At 43.3% G+C, this 17001-nt stretch overlaps 1 protein-coding gene across 1 annotated transcript in view; it reads left to right on the top strand.

Annotated features, from left to right (window-relative positions):
* The first annotated feature begins 918 nt into the window (after nt 1-918).
* LOC141571779 (uncharacterized) overlaps nt 919-17001 on the top strand; it is a 31938-nt gene continuing 15855 nt past the window's right edge. Inside the window, exons 1-4 of the mRNA XM_088796343.1 lie at nt 919-935; nt 2171-2386; nt 15722-15905; nt 16920-16923. Of these exons, the coding sequence (XP_088652469.1) occupies nt 919-935; nt 2171-2386; nt 15722-15905; nt 16920-16923 (421 nt within the window). The remainder of the gene's footprint in view (nt 936-2170; nt 2387-15721; nt 15906-16919; nt 16924-17001) is intronic.

Genomic DNA, 17001 nt, shown 5'->3' with positions numbered 1-17001 from the left:
GCCTCCAGACTGTGAGAAATACAAGTTTGTTGTTTAGGGCATTCTGTTGTAGCAGCCCGAGGGGACTAAGACACGGGGCTACAAAATGCTGGTCCTGGCCCTTAAGGAGCAACTCTGCAATATGGCTTATGCTCCAAGCTCCCCCGTATGTGAGGGCAAGACACTGCTTGCCTCCGTCCACTACCTATTGTCTTTGTCCCTTTGGGCTGCTGTAACAGAATGCAATAAGCAACAGACATTTATTTCTCACACTTATGGAGGCTGGACGTCCAAGGTCAAGACACTGGCAGGTTCAGTGCATGATTCCTGGATCGTAAACGGCTGTTTTCTCCTCATGACATTACATGGCGGAAGGGGCAAGAGAGCTCTCTGGGGTCTCTTTGAGAAGGACCCTAATCACATTCACAAGGGTGCCACTCGCATGACCTCATCACCTCCCAAATGTCTCAACCTTCAATTACTGTCACATTACAGGACTTTTGGGGGATACAACGTGACTTGCGTCACCTAGACCTGTCTCAGCTCTGTTCCAGGGAGTCCCTGCTAAGAAAGTCATCACCAGGATCGGTCCTGGCAAGGAGACTCTGGAGTTGGGTCAGTGTAAGTGGACTGTTGATAAAAACGTCATCATTTAGCAGAGCAGCTGCTCAATTTTTTCTTGTGGTTATTTGAGACAAGAAACAGCCAGAGGGCAGGCACTCGTGAAATGTCACTGGCTTTTAGAGGCAGTAGACTTGTTTGATGTCAGTGAATATCAGATTCTTTGAAGAGAGAAAGTGTCTCAGAGCAATCAAATCCCAATTACAGCAAAGGGTCTCCCACATGATATGACCCCTCTCTTCGGAAACTGGGGTCCACACAGGGACGTAGATGGTGCAGGATTTGACTGTACATTTGTGGACCTGCAGGGATAAGCCGATGCCGTCTGAGCTCCGGCAAGGAGGCTGGGAACAAGCTCTAAGCTTCCCAGACTCCTTGTTGTTCCATTGAGAGGGTCTGAGAGAAGGGAGTCAAAACGCCCTCTTCACTTTCATGGGACCTTTGTATGACCGAAGAAGACTCAGGTCCCTTGATTTGGCTGAGGTTTTGACAAAGTTGTACTGACACAGACATATAGAGACAACTTAATACTGCTTCTTTGTTGACAACATGACTTTTCCCTCTGGACACCAGAGTTGTTCTTTCTGTGTTTGATTTTCGGCAGTTGGACTATGTGATGTTTTTAGGTGTGGGGTTATTTTATTATAAAAGTACGTTTTTATGTGTTTCCCCCAGCACTGGGTTTCTGATTAGTCCAGGCCTTATTCCTCAGCCTGTGCCCAGAATTAACAAATGTCCCTGCGAAAATAAACGGTCATTTATACGAAATCACTGTGAAAGGCGCCCCCGGTGGGACCTCAGTGTCATGATCATCGTGCCGCCAAACGCACTCGCACGCATCATTTATCTGGCTTTTCTAGATGTTATGGTGGGAAGTCTGACCTGTTGCAATGTATTTTATCCCAACTAGAAGGGCAAGTTCAAGTTTTCTCTTTTCATCTCCATTTGAGGGAAATTTTGAATGAGAGAATAAAACCGAACAAATCACAGAATGTCAGCACTGGGATTTTGTCCGCCAACCCACGTAGTGCCTGAAAGTTCCTGGGCCATCCTAGAGTTGTCATCCAGCTTTGCACACTGCCTGGGAAGGAAGTTTATTCACCCCAAGTAATGGTGCTCCCAGGATCTCTGAGGATTTTGCTTTGAGACACCCATTCAAGCCAGGGGAGGCCCTCCCCCTGCCACATGCTTCAGCCCTCATTCTGAGGGGCTCCATAGAGTAGAAGTTGGGAAGATATGTTCCCCGTGTGCATGCTACAGATAATGAAGACCTGAGGCACCCTTCCTAGAGAACTGCTTCCTGATCTGTCTTGTTTCATAGTTTGTCATCCCATCGTCCCTCCTGTCCCTTGGAACCCGTTTCCTGTCTCTTCCCACTTTTCACATTTGCTGCTAAGCCACAACCTCATTTGTGCTTGTAAGTCCTGACAACGACTCCCATTTATCCCTTGAGTGTTTGTAGATTTCTTTCCCACTGTTGGAATAGAATTAGATGAACGTCAAGTCAGGGAGAAACACGTTTGCATGTCAGTCAGTGTGGGCTGTGACCACGTCACACTTGTGTTCACAGACGGGAAGAGATGGAGTCTTTCCTCCTGAATGACATCGGCTCCATGATTCGGAACGAGGCCATTGAGAGGCTCATCTCACCGATGACGGTCCAGCTTTGCCATCTGATCATCTCCACCGAGAGGAATGACCTGGGCAGTGAGGCCTTCGCCTCTTTGGAGAAGACGGCCGAGGAATTGGCTCAGGCTAGTGAGGAGTTTGTGCAGGTTGCTAAGAGGTAACGATTTCTAAGACTTCCAGCCCTTTACTCTGACCCGTTTGCAGATGCAAAAGAGTAACGAGAGCCTATGACAGTCAAGCCAGGTGGGAAAAATCCATTGATAAAACATAAAGCAAACCTAGTAATGTGTTGTTGGTTGGGGTATAACTTCAACATGCAAACATTTCAGGAATAGTTGACTAGTTTCTGACAAAGAAGCAGCCTTGTGTCCCATCAAACGCTTTCCAGATTCATTCTTGTTTGACAGGTTACTTTTTATTATAGAGATAAGAATGTTCAGAGTCATCTAAACATCATTTTCATGTCTGTCATTAGTGCCCCACACCTGTGTCTTTATTAGTAAACCTGCACACAGAGTATTTCCATATTAAATTCCAGGGTTAATGGAAAAGGGCCTAGTCATAACAACAAAACTGAACTCTATAAATGAAAGTTGAATGCTACAATGAAAGTGTTGCCTTTTCACAGCCCCAAACTTAATGTAGACACTGGAGCTGGATGTCCTGTGCCTGGGTCCCCACCCCGCCTCCTACTAGTGGTCTGCTAAGTCCTAGAAGGTGTCTGTGCCTCGTCAGTCAAGGTACAGGCAGGAACCAAACCCCTCACGGGACGGTCATCGGGGCACGAGGAATGACGCAACAAGTCACTGGCCTGGAGCGTGGGAACGATGAATGATAGCTTCTGGCACATCCTGAAAGTAGAAAGGGTCTTATGGGTATTCATTCTCCTCTGCCATCCAACAGCATTTTCCAACCACCTACTCAGGTATCAGGCACTGTCCTCAGTGCTGAAATTCAGCCATGAGTGGGATGTCCTGGTCTCTGCCTCCAGGAGCAGTACAGGAAACAGAGCAGAAAACATATGAACAGGGAAAAGCCAAGTACCTAAATAGTAAAGTGAGGAAAGTACAGCCATTTCACTGAAGACATAAAAGTGAATTTTAAAATATGAAAAATACATTCAATTTTACTAATACTCAAGAATTCTTTCACCAAACATCAGCAAACAAAGAAATGCAAATTAAAAAGGTTAATGTACTGTTTTTCTGGCCCAACATATTGGCAAAGGTTAAAGAATAATGATATCACTCAGTGCTCGCAGAAATGGGTCATCTCATATACTCAGGGTAGAAATGGAAATTGGTGTTTCATAGGGTCATTTGATAATACAGATCTATGACTTTAGAAATTATGTACCTGTCGATGCATTACTTCCAATCCTACTAATTTATCCTAAGGAAATACCCACAGATAGCAGCTATGATATATTTATAAAGACATTTGCTGTGACATTACTTAAAATTATGGAAAAGTAGAAACAAGCTAAAAGTCCTCATTTAGTAAACATGCTAGCACCTTATGGTGAAACATAAGACACAAAACAGATTCTTAAAATGCTGTTGAACATTAGTTAATTGGGGAAAATATCGACAGCATTGCTTTACATAGGGCAGCAGGCAATCAAATCAGTTTTTTAAGCTAATGTAGAGCTCGAATGACAGACACTGACAGAGCATGCGACCACCATAATCACTGTTCCCGGCGAGGGTCACTGGTGGATACCGAAAGCAGCGAGCCAAAGTTTAATGAGGGGCAGGATATTTACAATGTCTCACGGTATCTTCCTGCCAAGCATTTATTAATTACAAAGGGGAAAATCATTTTATGGAGGAGAAGCCTGGCGGACGTCACCTTACCCAATGATCAGTGATCAACATTTCTATTATTGGGACAAAATCAACATATTGTCTGATGATGTGATGCACTGAGAAGGATGCAGCACCACTTCCATGAAATCACATCCCAAAACATGTCAACTCAATCTATTCATGAAACATCAGACAAACGCCAGTAGAGGGACTTCCTACAAATACTGGCTTGTACTCCTCCTAAAATATCAAGGGTCAAGACAGAAAGCCTCAGGAACTGTCCAGATTTAAAGGAGACTGGGGAGGAGCTGGCCAGTTAGCTCAATTGGTTAGAGTGTGGTGTTAATAACACCAAGGTTGCCGGTTCGATCTCCTGATGGGCCACTGTGAGCTGCACCCTCCTTAAAAAAAAAAATTAATAAAAAAAATAAAAAAAGGAGATTGTGGAGGAACATATTTGCCTGCTGTAGCAGGTATCACTAACTTACGGACCTAAAACAATGCAAGTTCATTATCTTACAGTTTTGTAGGACAGCAGTTGTTGGGCTTGGCTGCTTCCTCCGTTTTGGGTCTGAGGCCAAAATTGAGGTGTCCGCGGGCCAGGCTGCTACGTGGAGGCTGTGGGAGGAGTTCGCTTCCTGGCTCATCCTGTGCTTGGCCAGACGCAGACCCTTGTGGTTACGGGATTGTGGGCCCTTCCCTTGCTGGCGGTCAGCCAGAGGCTGGTCTTGGCCTTGGAGGCTGCCTGCATTCCACCAGCCCCTCCTGCCATGGCAGGTCCTCCCGCGCTTCCAACCCTTCTGAGGTCTCCTTCCGCCTTCCTCTTCTGCTGTTAAGGGCTTGTGTGATTACATTGGCCCCAGCTGGATAGTCTAGGGTCCTCTTCCTGTGTCAAGTCAGCTGATTATTAACCTAAATTCTATCTGCAAAGACCCTTTCCAGCAGGACCAGGTTAACATTTGATTGACTGGCTGGGGAGGCGGGAGTTTGGGGTGGGGGCATCTTTAGAATTGCCCCCCACAGGACTTGAAAATCAAATTTGGTGCATGTTCTCAGATTGGGTACAATTAGCAAAATCTGAACGTTGACTTTAGATTAGATAATAGTATTGTATCACTGTTTACTTTCCTGGTTTTGACGATTGTTCTGTGGTTCCAAAAATAAATGTCCTTTCCACAGGAATCCACATTGAATCATTTTGGGGTAAAGGAGCATTATATCTGGAACTTTCTACACACACACACACACACACACACACACACATACAAACATGCATATGTGCACACACGGACATATACACATGCACACACGCATATGCATGCACATATGCACACACATGCACACACAGACATACACACATGCACATACACGCACACACAAAGCACACATGTAGAGAGGAACAGAGAATGATAAAGCAAATGTGGGAAATGAGAACAATTGGTGAATCTGGTTGAAGGATATTGGAGTTTGTTGTATTATTTTTGCAACTTTTTGGGAACTTTGAAATTTAATAAAAACAAAAAGTTACAAAAATGTTGTTGAAAAAGAGCCCTGCTCTCATTATCCACAACGGATCCACTCAGCTGTTCAACTGTAGCAAACACATGAAGGGGTTGCAGACTTCACCTGTAGCCACCTGAGAAAGAGATGGACAAATGGGGGGGGTTATGGTTTGTGTGCAGTTCTTACTGGTTTTAGCCTGACCTGTCCGTATGGAAGCTACTGTGCTCCAAGTCCCTTAGGTTAGTGTTTTTCTTCCCCATCCCCCTCAGTGTTGTTAGGTTATTCATTTGTAATTGTATTCATGTTCTATGGCTGCATTGCAAAACACCACAAATTCAGCAGGTTAGAACACTACCGATTTATTATCTCAGTGTCTGTAGTCAGGAGTCTGGGCCTGGGTAGCAGGGTCGCTGTTATGGTCTCATCAGGCTGGGTGGTCTGGGTGACCCAGGTGTCGGCTGGGCTGAGACTCACCTGAGGCTCAGGTCCCCATATAAGCTCACTGGCTGTTGGCAGACTTCAACTCCTTGGGGTCGTAGAACCAAGGCCCTGACACATGGCCCGCTCTACAGTGTGACAATTTACTTCTTCAAGGCCAAGTGAAGTGTCTCTTCAGACCCATTCCCTCCGTGCAGGGCTCACCTGATTAGGTCAGGCCCACCCAAGATGATCTCCTTTTGACTATCTCAAGCCAACTGATTGGGGACCTTAACTACATCTGCACACAGTCCCCTTTTCCGTGTAACATAGCATAATCATAGCATGACATCCATCCGATTCATGGGTCTGACCCGCAGTCCAGCAGAGGCCATTGTACAGGGTGTGACACCAGGGGACAAGGACCTTGGGGGCATCTTAGAATGCTGCCAACTACTGTAACTAGTTAGAGCCACTTGTTACTTTCCACATTTCACTTTGGGGATTCCCCACAAAATATGTTTCTATCGTGAAGGGTAGAAGACTGCAGATATTGTTGTGCACTTTCATTTTTCTAACTTAACAACATATCCTGAAAATCACACATATTTTTGCAGAGATAGCTTTACTTTTTAATATAGTTGCATAATATGCTGTCGTGTGTATGAATGCACCACCATTATTCAACCACTCTCCTGACGAAGTAGCCGCCGTCACCGTGGTGTCATTTAAAAAACTGAATACAGTATATTATGTATGCGAATTGTAGTGCTTCTTGATAGAATTGTCTCCTTCTAGAGACATGGTGACAAGACCCAGACCCTAATTCTTGTTTTCTTGGCACCATTACATTTCTGAAGTCACGGAGTAGCTACCACTTTTCACATGGCTTTTCAGCCTCTTGGCCTGTGTCACTCAGGATTCAGTGCTCTCTAGTATCCTAAAATATCTGGATTTTTTTTAATTTTATTTTATCCATCTTTTGTAAGTGTTGTTGGTGGGAAGGTTGGTCTGATTCCCTCATGGCTTGAAGCAGTTTGAGAATGCTTATTATTATGACTCAAATTAGTGATTTGAAAGATGAAGGCAACATTATCATTCAAACCAGAGGTTAGAAGCAGAAAGACATAGAAATCATGCATAAAAAATAGTAGAACTGCAGAACACATCCAATTTGCAAGTAATGGGGCTTCTAGAAGGAGAAAAATGAAGAGATAAGGGAGAGGCAACAATTGCATAAATAACAAGAAAATTGGTCAGAGCCAATTAGTGACCCAAATCTGTCCATGAAAACGGCCCCCTGGGTTCAGGTGAGGCTGGAGGAAAGGAATACATAAAGCATTTGTTGGTAAATTCCTGAACTCAGGGTTTTCTGACCAAGGCAAAACGAACTACTTACAAAGGAATATCAATTAGCCTGGGCTCAGACAGATGGCCTCAGAGTTCTCATCTGTGACTCTGGAGCCCAGACGATGCTGGAATCAAGTCTGTGGGCTGCTGAGGGGGCCGGCCTGCTGCCAAGAATGGACCAACAGGAGCTCACCATCCAGCGGACCACGGGCAGAACACAAATGCAGACGTGCCCCAACTCAAGAAACCAAGGAAAATATGGGTCAACAACTCCAGAGACCTCAAGAGAAGGGCCGAAGAAGAAGAAAAAAACATCGGAAAAGGCCATAGTTTAGGAGCCTGACATGATTACGAGTCATATCCTTGAAAGAGAAGACACCAGGCCATGGGAGACAAGTGTGGCTTCAAGTTAAAAACATCAAACCACTCAGCCAAATCTAAAAGCAGCGATGGGAAGACTGGAAAACGTCCCAAAACTCTCCAGGAAAAGAGGAGAGTGGGGCAGTCCCTTAGGGGACTGACTTCTCTGTGGGACGCACCTTGTGCTCAAGGTCATATTAGGACACGGCCAGTCAATTGCCTGAATGTTAGATGCTCCAAGCTCAGTTCACACATACAGCCCTGAACCTTGACAGCTGTGTTTCTCCTCCCTCCTTTGAATACTGAGAAATAAGAAAACCCAGGACGTCAGGCTACGCGAGTAAGGGCTCCTGCTCTAGGGCTGAACAGCTGCAGGATGTACATTGTCATATTTATGAACCGAGTGGCCTGAGTGTCAACTGTAGCAGACGAGCAAATGCTCTACAGGGACCAAAGGAAAATAAGGGGAAGAGACAGCTGTCATGTGTCCTTCTCCCCCAGTGTTTCAGCATTTTGCCATGCTGGGCTGTCTGGGTGGGTGTGACACTGCATATGGGAAACTCGGGACATTTCACATGAAGGCAGCTGCGACTGAATTGAAAAATGAACTCTTTGCAGCAGTGAAATTGGCTGCCACTTGTAAGGGACTGAAAGCTCTGAGGACCTTGTCAGTAATTGCTGGAGCTGGCACTGCTGTGTCCTCCCAGCCCACAGTTCCAAAGGCACAGCTCTCAGCCTTATTTGAAAAGAATAACTATTATAATGACAGGGCCGGAGGGAGTGGGACTTTTCTCGTTTTCTGTGGTTAGGGGCTGTTATTGGAAGAGGTATGTTTGTAGTCACATGAACAAAACTGTTGCTGTGACATCTGGGCTCATAGAGACTGATTTTTGTTAAGCAAAACCTCTCCTCTGACAACATGTATTGAAATGAGGTGCTAGGTACTTCTTCCCTACAAAACGAGGCTTGTTGTTTGTTTTTTTGTTTTTTTTTAATAGTAATTACACATGTTCATTTCAGAGAAAGGAGAAAAATTCAAAAGGGAACATAGCACATTTAAAATGCCAAGATAGAACCCCAGTTTAATGACTCTTCGTCAGGATAAACAATCCTCTGTATAGATGAGCACAGAATTGAAAACTGAGATCTTGCCATACATGCTAGTCCATGATTTGGTTTTGTTTACTCAACACTACATCTTGGAGAGGCTTCTGTCATAAAAATAGACCATGTCACAGTCTAAAAAAAAAAATCAAACAATTTCTTTTCTTTTTCTTTTTTTTTTTTTTTAAGTTTATTGGGGTGACAATTGTTAGTAAAGTTACATAGATTTCAGGTGTACAATTCTGTATCACATCATCTATAAATCCCATTGTGTGTTCACCACCCAGAGTCAGTTCTCCTTCCCTCACCATATATTTGATCCCCCTTACCCTCATCTCCCAACCCCCTCCCCCCTTACCCTCTGGTAACCACTAAACTATTGTCTGTGTCCATGAGTTTTTGTTTCTTATTTGTTTGTCTTGTTCTTTTGTTGTTTTTGGTTTATATACCACATATCAGTGAAATCATATAGTTCTCTGCTTTTTCTGTCTGACTTATTTTGGTTAGCATCATACTCTCAAGATCCATCCATGTTGTCACAAATGTTCCTATATTATCTTTTCTTCCTGCCGAATAGTATTCCATTGTGTATATGTACCACAATTTCTTTATCCATTCATCTATCAAAGGACATTTTGGTTGTTTCCATGTCTTGGCCACTGTAAATAAAGGTGCAATGAACATTGGAGCACACGTGTCTTTATCTCTAAATGTTTTCAGATTTTTTGGGTAGATACACAGGAGAGGGATTGCTGGGTCATATGGTAATCCTATTTGCAATTTTTTGAGGAACCTCCACACTGCCTTCCATAACGGCCGCACCAGTCTGCATTCCCACCAACAGTGTATGAGGGCTCCTTTTTCTCCACAGCCTCTCCAACACTTGTTACTATTTGTCTTGTTGATGATAGCTATTCTAACTGGGGTGAGGTGATATCTCATTGTGGTTTTTATTTGAATTTCTCTGATGATTAGTGATGTTGAGCATTTTTTCATATGTTTATTTGCCATTTGTATGTCCTCTTTGGAGAAATGTCTCTTAGGTCCTCTGCCCATTTTTCAATTGGATTGTTTTTTGTTGTTGTTGTTGAGTTGCATGAGTTCTTTGTATATTCTGGATATTAGCCCCTTATCAGAGACACTGTTTGCAAAAATCTTCTCCCATTTTTCAGTTGGTTGCCTCTTTATTTTGTCAATGGTTTCTTTTGCTGTGCAGAGCTTTTAAGTTGATATAGTCCCATTCATTTATTTTAGCTTTTACTTCTCTTGCCTTTCAAGTCAAATTCATAAAATGCTCTGTGAACCCAAGCTTCATAGGTTTAGTACCTATGTTTTCTTCTATGCAGTTTATTGTTTCAGGTCTTATGCTTAAGTCTTTGATCCATTTTCAATTAATTTTGGTACATGGTGACAGCAGTCCAGTTTCATTCTTTTGCATGTGGCTTTCCAATTCTCCTAGCACCATTTATTGAAGAGGCTGTCTTTTCTCCACTGTATGTTTTTTGTTTCTTTGTCAAAAATTATCTGTCCATATTTATGTGGTTTTATTTCTGGGTTCTCAATTCTATTCCATTGGTCTACGTGTCTGTTTTTCTGCAAATGCCATGCTGTTTTGATTATTGTAGCCCTGTAGTACAAGCCAAAGTCAGGGGGTGTGATACCTCCATTATTGTTCTTTTTCCTTAAGATTGCTTTGGCTATTCGGGGTCTTCTGTGGTTCAAAACAAATCTGATGATTTTTCATTCTATTTCTTTTAAAAATGCCATTGGGATTTTGATGGGGATTGCATGAAATCTATATATTGCTTTGGAAAATATGGCCATTTTAACTATGTTGATTCTTCCAATCCATGAGCACGGAATGTCTTTCCATTTCTTTGTGTCTTCTTCAATTTCTTTTAAAAATGTCTTATAGTTTTCAGCATATAGGTCTTTCACATCCTTGGTTAAGTTTATTCCTAGGTATTTTATTCTTTTTGCTGCAATTGCAAAAGGAATTGTTTCTTTTATTTCTTTTTCTGAGATTTCATTGTTAGTATATAGGAATGCAATGGACTTTTGTACGTTGATTTTGTAGCTGGCAATTTTGCTGTATTCGTTGATTGTTTCTAGTAGCTTTTTGGTGAAGTCTTTAGGGTTTTCTATATATAGCATCATGTCATCTGCAAAGAGTGATAATTTAACTTCTTCATTCCCAATTTGGGTGGCTTTTATTTCTTTCTCTTGCCTGATAGCTCTGGCGAGGACTTCCAACACTATGTTCAAAAGCAGACGTGATAGGGGACAGCCCTGTCATGTTCCTGAACGTAGAGCAAAGGGCTTCCATTTTCACCATTAATTATGAGATTAGCTGAGGGCTTGTCATATATGGCCTTTATTATGTTGAGGTATTTTCCTTCCATACCTATTTTATTAAGTGTGTTAATCATAAATGGATGTTGTATCTTGTCAAATGCTTTTTCTGCATCAATTGATATAATCATATGATTTTTGTCCTTTATTTTGTTTATGTGATGTATCACATTGATGGATATGCGGGTGTTGAACCATCCTTGTGCCCCGGGGATGAACCCCACTTGGTCGTGATGAGTAATCTTTTTAATGCATTGTTGCATTCGATTTGCTAGAATTTTGTTCAGGATTTTTGCATCTGTATTCATCAGAGATATTGGTCTGTAGTTCTCTTTTTTTGTGTTGACCTTACCAGGTTTTGGTACCAGGGTAATGTTGGCCTCATAAAATGAGTTAGGGAGTACTGTCACTTCTTCAATTTTTTGGAAGAGTTTGAGAAGGATTGGTATTAGATCCTCTTTGAAGGTTTGGTAGAATTCACTAGTGAAGCCATCTGGTCCCAGACATTTGCTTTGGGGAAGATTTTGGATGACTGATCCAATTTTGTTACTGGTGATCGGTCTGTTTAGATTTTCCAAGTCTTCATGGTTCAGCCTAGGAAGACTATATGTTTCTAAGAACTTGTCTATTTCTTCTAGGTTATTGAATTTGGTGACATATAGTCCTTCATAGTATTCCTGGCTGATCCTTAGTATTTCTGTGGCATCTGTGATAACTTCCCCTTTTTCATTTCGGATTTTGTTTATTAGTGTCTTCTCTCTTTTTATCTTAGTGAGTCTAACCAAGGGTTTGTCAATTTTGTTAATCTTTTCTAAGAACCAGCTCTTTGTTACATTAATTTGTTCTATTGTCTTTTGTTCTCTATTTCATTTAGTTCTGCTCTGATTTTTATTATTTCCTTTCTACTGCTGACCTTGGGTTTCATTTGTTTTTCTTTTTCTAGTTCTTTAAGGTATAATGCGAGGTTATTTTGGGTTTTTTTTTTTTCTTGTTTCTTGAGATAGGGCTGTAAGGATATAAATTTCCCTCTTAAAACTGCTTTCACTGCATCCCAAAAATTTCGGTAGGATATATTTTCATTGTCATTTGTTTCTATGTATCTTTTGATGTCTCCTCTAATTTCTTCTTTGTCCTGGTTGTTCTTTAAATGTATGTTGTTTAATCTCCTTGTATGTGGTTTTTCCTGCTTTCTTCTTGCAGTTGATATCCAATTTCAAAGCCTTGTGATCAGAGAATATGCTTGGTATGATTTCCATCTTCTTAAATTTGCTGAGGTTAGTTTTATGTCCCAATATATGGTCTATCCTTGATAATGTTCCATGTACACTAGAAAAAAATGTATAGTCTGATGTTTTAGGCTGAAGTGCTCTATAAGTATCAGTTATGTCCATTTCATCTAATGTGTCATTTAGGTCTGCTATTTCATTATTTATTTTCAGGTTGGACAATCTATCCATAGCTGTCAATGATGTATTAGGTCCCCTAGTTTAATTGTGTTTTGGTCAATTTCTCCCTTTTGTTCTGTTAGTAGTTGCTTGGTATATTTAGGTGCTCCCTGATTGGGGGCATAAATATTGATGACTGTTACGTCTTCTTGTTGTATAGTCGCCTTTACCAGTATAAAATGTCCATCTTTGTCTTTTGTTACCTTTTTCACCCTGAAGTCTGTTTCACCTGATATCAGTATGGCTACCGCTGGTTTTCTCTGGGTACCATTTGCTTGGAGTGTCGATTTCCACACTTTCACTTTGAGTCTATGCTTGTCCTTGTAGCTGAGATGCGTCTCTTGGAGACAGCATATGGTTGGGTTTAGTTTTGTGATCCAATCTGCTACTCTGTGCCTTTTTATTGGTGAGATCAGTCCATTTACATTTAGGGTGATTATTGACACATGAGGATTTCCTATCATTCTATCTTTAGTTTTCTGGTAAGACTGTGTCTCCATTGTTTCTTTGCCTTTTTGTTGTTGTCTATTATTTCTGTTTGGTGGTATTCCATGATTTTCCCCTCTGTTCCTTCTTTTATTAATATATATATATCAGTTCTGGATTTTTTTTGAGTGGTTACCCTTAAGTTTATGTAAAACAAAGTTTGATATTTAGAGTATTGCATTTTCTTCAGCATGCTTACTTTCTCCATTCCCATATTCAGTTCAGACCTTTACTCTCCCCCTTTTTATGTTTTGGTTGCCACAAATTGTCCCTGTTGATGGTCGTCGAATAGCCTCCTTTAGTATTTCTTGTAGTGCAGGTCATGTATTAGAAAATTCCCTCAGCTTCTGTATGTCTGGAAACGTCTTTATTCCTCCTTCATATCTAAAGGATATCTTTGCTGGGTATATTTTCTTGGCTCATAATTTCTTTCTTTCAATAGTTTAAATATTTTTTTCCACTCCCTCCTGGCTTATAGAGTTTCTGCTGAGAAATCTGATGAGAATCTAATGGGCTTTCCTTTGTAGGTTACCGTCTTCTTTTCCCTGGCTGCTTGAGGATTCTTTCTTTGTTGTTGATTTTTGACAGCTTTAATACAATGTACATTGGAGAAGGCCTGTTGGGCTTGAGGTAATTAGGTGTTCTATTTGCTTCTTGGATTCGAGGGTCCAGTTCTTTCCAGAAGTTTGGTAAGTTCTCATTGACTCTTTGTTTGAATATACTCTCTGTTCCCTTCTCTCTTTCTTCTCCTTCTGGTATGCCCATTATTCTTATATTGCTCTTTCTGATAGAGTCTGAAAGTTCTTATAGAGTTCTTTCATTTCTTTTAAGTCTCAAGTCTCTTTCTTCTTCCATCTGTGTCATTTCCAGGTTTCTATCTTCGATGTCACTGATTCTTTCCTCCATCTGGTCAACTACTACCTAAGCTGGCCTTTTCATTCTTCATTTCTTCTATTGAGTTCTTAATCTCCAGAAATTCTATTTGGTTCTTATTTAAAATTTCAATCTCTTTCGTAAAATGTTCATGTTGTTCTTTGATTGCGTTTCTGAGTTCATTAAACTGCCTTTCTGTGTTTTCTTGCATCTCGTTGAGTTTTTTCAGAACTGCAATCTTGAATTCTCTGTCATTTAAGTCACATATTTCCATATCTTTAAGTTCCTTTTCTGGAGACTTTTCACTTTCTTTCTGAGCTGTCTTGTTGCCTTGGTTATTCATGGCAATTAATGATTTATTATTTCTCTTCCTAGACATCTACAGGAGTGGATTCTGCAACAAACAGGTCGATAGGAAAAGGTCTTTCTTTTGTTTTCCAGTACGTGTTGGTAGAATGTTTTATTTTCTCTCCGACTGCAGCCTTTTTTCACTCTCACACTACATAACTGTAGTGTTATGTTTTCTCTGCACTATCCCAGCTTCTCACACAATGGGGGGATTCCCTGGAAGGCGATCTTCTCCTCTGTTAACAGTTCACCTGGGTCATAGGGCACCATATCCGTGTGGGGATGCGGAGAGCTTTTGAAGTTCCAAAGCTCTTCCTTCACCAGATTCAGAGCCCGTGTGTTTCAGCAGTTCTGTTTACTCCTGCAGGGATCCACCCATTTAGGTGGGGACAGGGGTGGGGTGAGTTGTGAGAATTGGCCCAGAGCAAGGGCGGCAACCACCATCACAGCCGGTCTTGCTTCCACAGCTCCCTCCCCTTTGCCGGAACTAGTTGGGCTGCAAATCTGTGTCTGTGGACCACAGTTCTTAGAACTGCAAATATTCTGTTATTTTGATCTAACACTGCTACTCTTCAGCTTCTAGCACTGGGCAGGTGGGGGCGGGGCGAGCTCTGGGAGGGTGGGGAGGGGGTGGCTAGTCTCAGTGCCTAAGGCTCCGCTCTCTGCAGCAGTGAGAGCTTAAACCACCATTTTCAGCCTTCTTCCCTCAGTCTTTGCACCGAGGTCTCTGCCGTGAGCATTGGGTTCAGCCATGTTATATGCTGTCCCCTCAGTCCTGTGGGCCATAAATGGAGCCCTAGCAGTCCAAATTCTTCCCTCTCCCACAGCTGCGGTAGTTCCAGGATGCAGCGAGCTCGGCGTACTGAGCTAGGTCTGCACCCTGCGCCTGCGGGTCTCCGGGCTCTGTCCCCACACTTCTCCCTTTCCTCCTCCCCTGTTCGCATGATTTGCCCACCTTTAGGTGAATTCAGTAGTGAGCCTCTTCGTCTTGCCTGTCTGCTGTGCAGGGAGTCGTTTGTGGAGTTATAGTTGTTAAATTTGTGGTAAATGCCAGGGGAGATTTCCAGAGGCTCATCTCACGCTGCCATTTTGATGGCGTCTCCCAATTTATTTTCAACTGCAGTTGACACACAATGTTACATTAGTTCCACGTGTGCAGCATAGTGGTAAGACCTTCATATAACTTACAAATGCCTCCCCACCCATAAGTGTAGTCCCCACCTGGCACCATACACAGTTATTATGATATTATTAACTGTATTCCCTATGAAATGCTGTCATCACATCCCCATGACTTCTTTTAAGGTGGAGTGGATTAAGACCCATATCACCACTTTAATGGCTGCAGGTGGTCTGTAACTTCTTTGTCCCATCAGTTCCTGATGGGTGTGTTTCTTTGCTGTAACACTGCATGTGGGTAAATGCTAAGTGAGAACGTGTCTGCAGGTTGGCCAGGGACTCTGAGGAGGAGTGGCTCCAGGTGGAAGTGGGGCCTGTGGCCGACTGTCTCATCACGTCTGGGAGGAACATCACGCTGATAGCTCAGAAGCTCCATCTCCAGCCGGAATGTCAGAGCCACCGGGAGGAGCTGGTGACCACAGCTCAGCAGATCCTGCTGGCTACCACGAAGGTGAGGCTAATGCCTGCTGGCTGGCTGGTGGGGCTGGGCAGAGAGCTTGTTGCTGGGAGGCCTGGATGTGGCACGCTGCTCCCACAATGGACACCAGCCCCAGAGAGAGAAGCCTGCCTGTATTTCTGCCGAGATCACAGGCACAGAGAGCATTACCAATTGAATAAATGCTACATGTGGAAGGTGCCTTAGGGAGCCAGGTAGACATACCGAGTTAGGGTCAGTGACGTTAACTTACATGGAGCCCCAGCCCCACACATCCACCAATCCCAAATGAGAGGGTGTCCCTGAGGGGTTCGTTTCCCACCCTGCCTGCGGCCAGGACCTACAGGGAGAAGCTACAGAAACTGCTGCAACCCTCAGCCTATTTGGCAAACCTGCTCCAGGAGGAAAGCTGTGCTCGTTGGCCTATCGCTGAGGGGACGGCGGGGCCAGGACAGCCCCGCAGCCTCCGTGTCCCCTGCTCTGCATCTAGACGTGCTGCCACCTGGCACCACATCATGCATCTTATAGATTCTATGTGCTGTACATATCAAATATCAGCAACGTGCATCGTTAAACCTTTAGCACTGTGGGTGACTTGCGGGAGCATTTGTAATTTAACAGATCTGCACTGGAGTAAGATGGAAATGGGGAGGTGAGAGAGGCAGAGCCCAGGGCATGGGCACTGCTGACCTGAGGAAAGGGCAAAAAGTGCTGGCTCTTGGAAATGGTTGGGTGCCAGCTCTGTGGCAGGGGCAGGACAGGGCCCAGAGGGACCATCAGGCAAGGAGCTTTCTCAGGGGCATCTCTCTCACCCCCTGCCCCCACCATCCCCATCCAAACACTGAGCGCTTCCTAAACACCTTCTCCGGTTATGTGCCCGTCCCATGAGGATGTTGCCAGCCCCCACTAACCTGGAGACGGACACTGAACCCACGCTGGACCCCACAGGAGCTGTAGCTGGAGTTCAGGAGGCAGTTACTGCAAACGTCTTCCCTTAAGGACACTCCTAGGTGACTTTTTTGGGGGAAGGAGGGTGAGTTGAGATTCCATTTTCTTCAGTGTTGGGATGTTCGGACCTTCATTTGCAAAACGGCGCGGGGGTAGGGGAGGT

This window comes from Rhinolophus sinicus, chromosome 2 (genome assembly GCF_057876585.1).
Source record: "Rhinolophus sinicus isolate RSI-liver-muscle chromosome 2, RSI-T2T, whole genome shotgun sequence".
In the NCBI taxonomy this organism is placed as follows: domain Eukaryota; kingdom Metazoa; phylum Chordata; class Mammalia; order Chiroptera; family Rhinolophidae; genus Rhinolophus; species Rhinolophus sinicus.
This window is presented reverse-complemented; position numbering and strand designations above follow the sequence as displayed.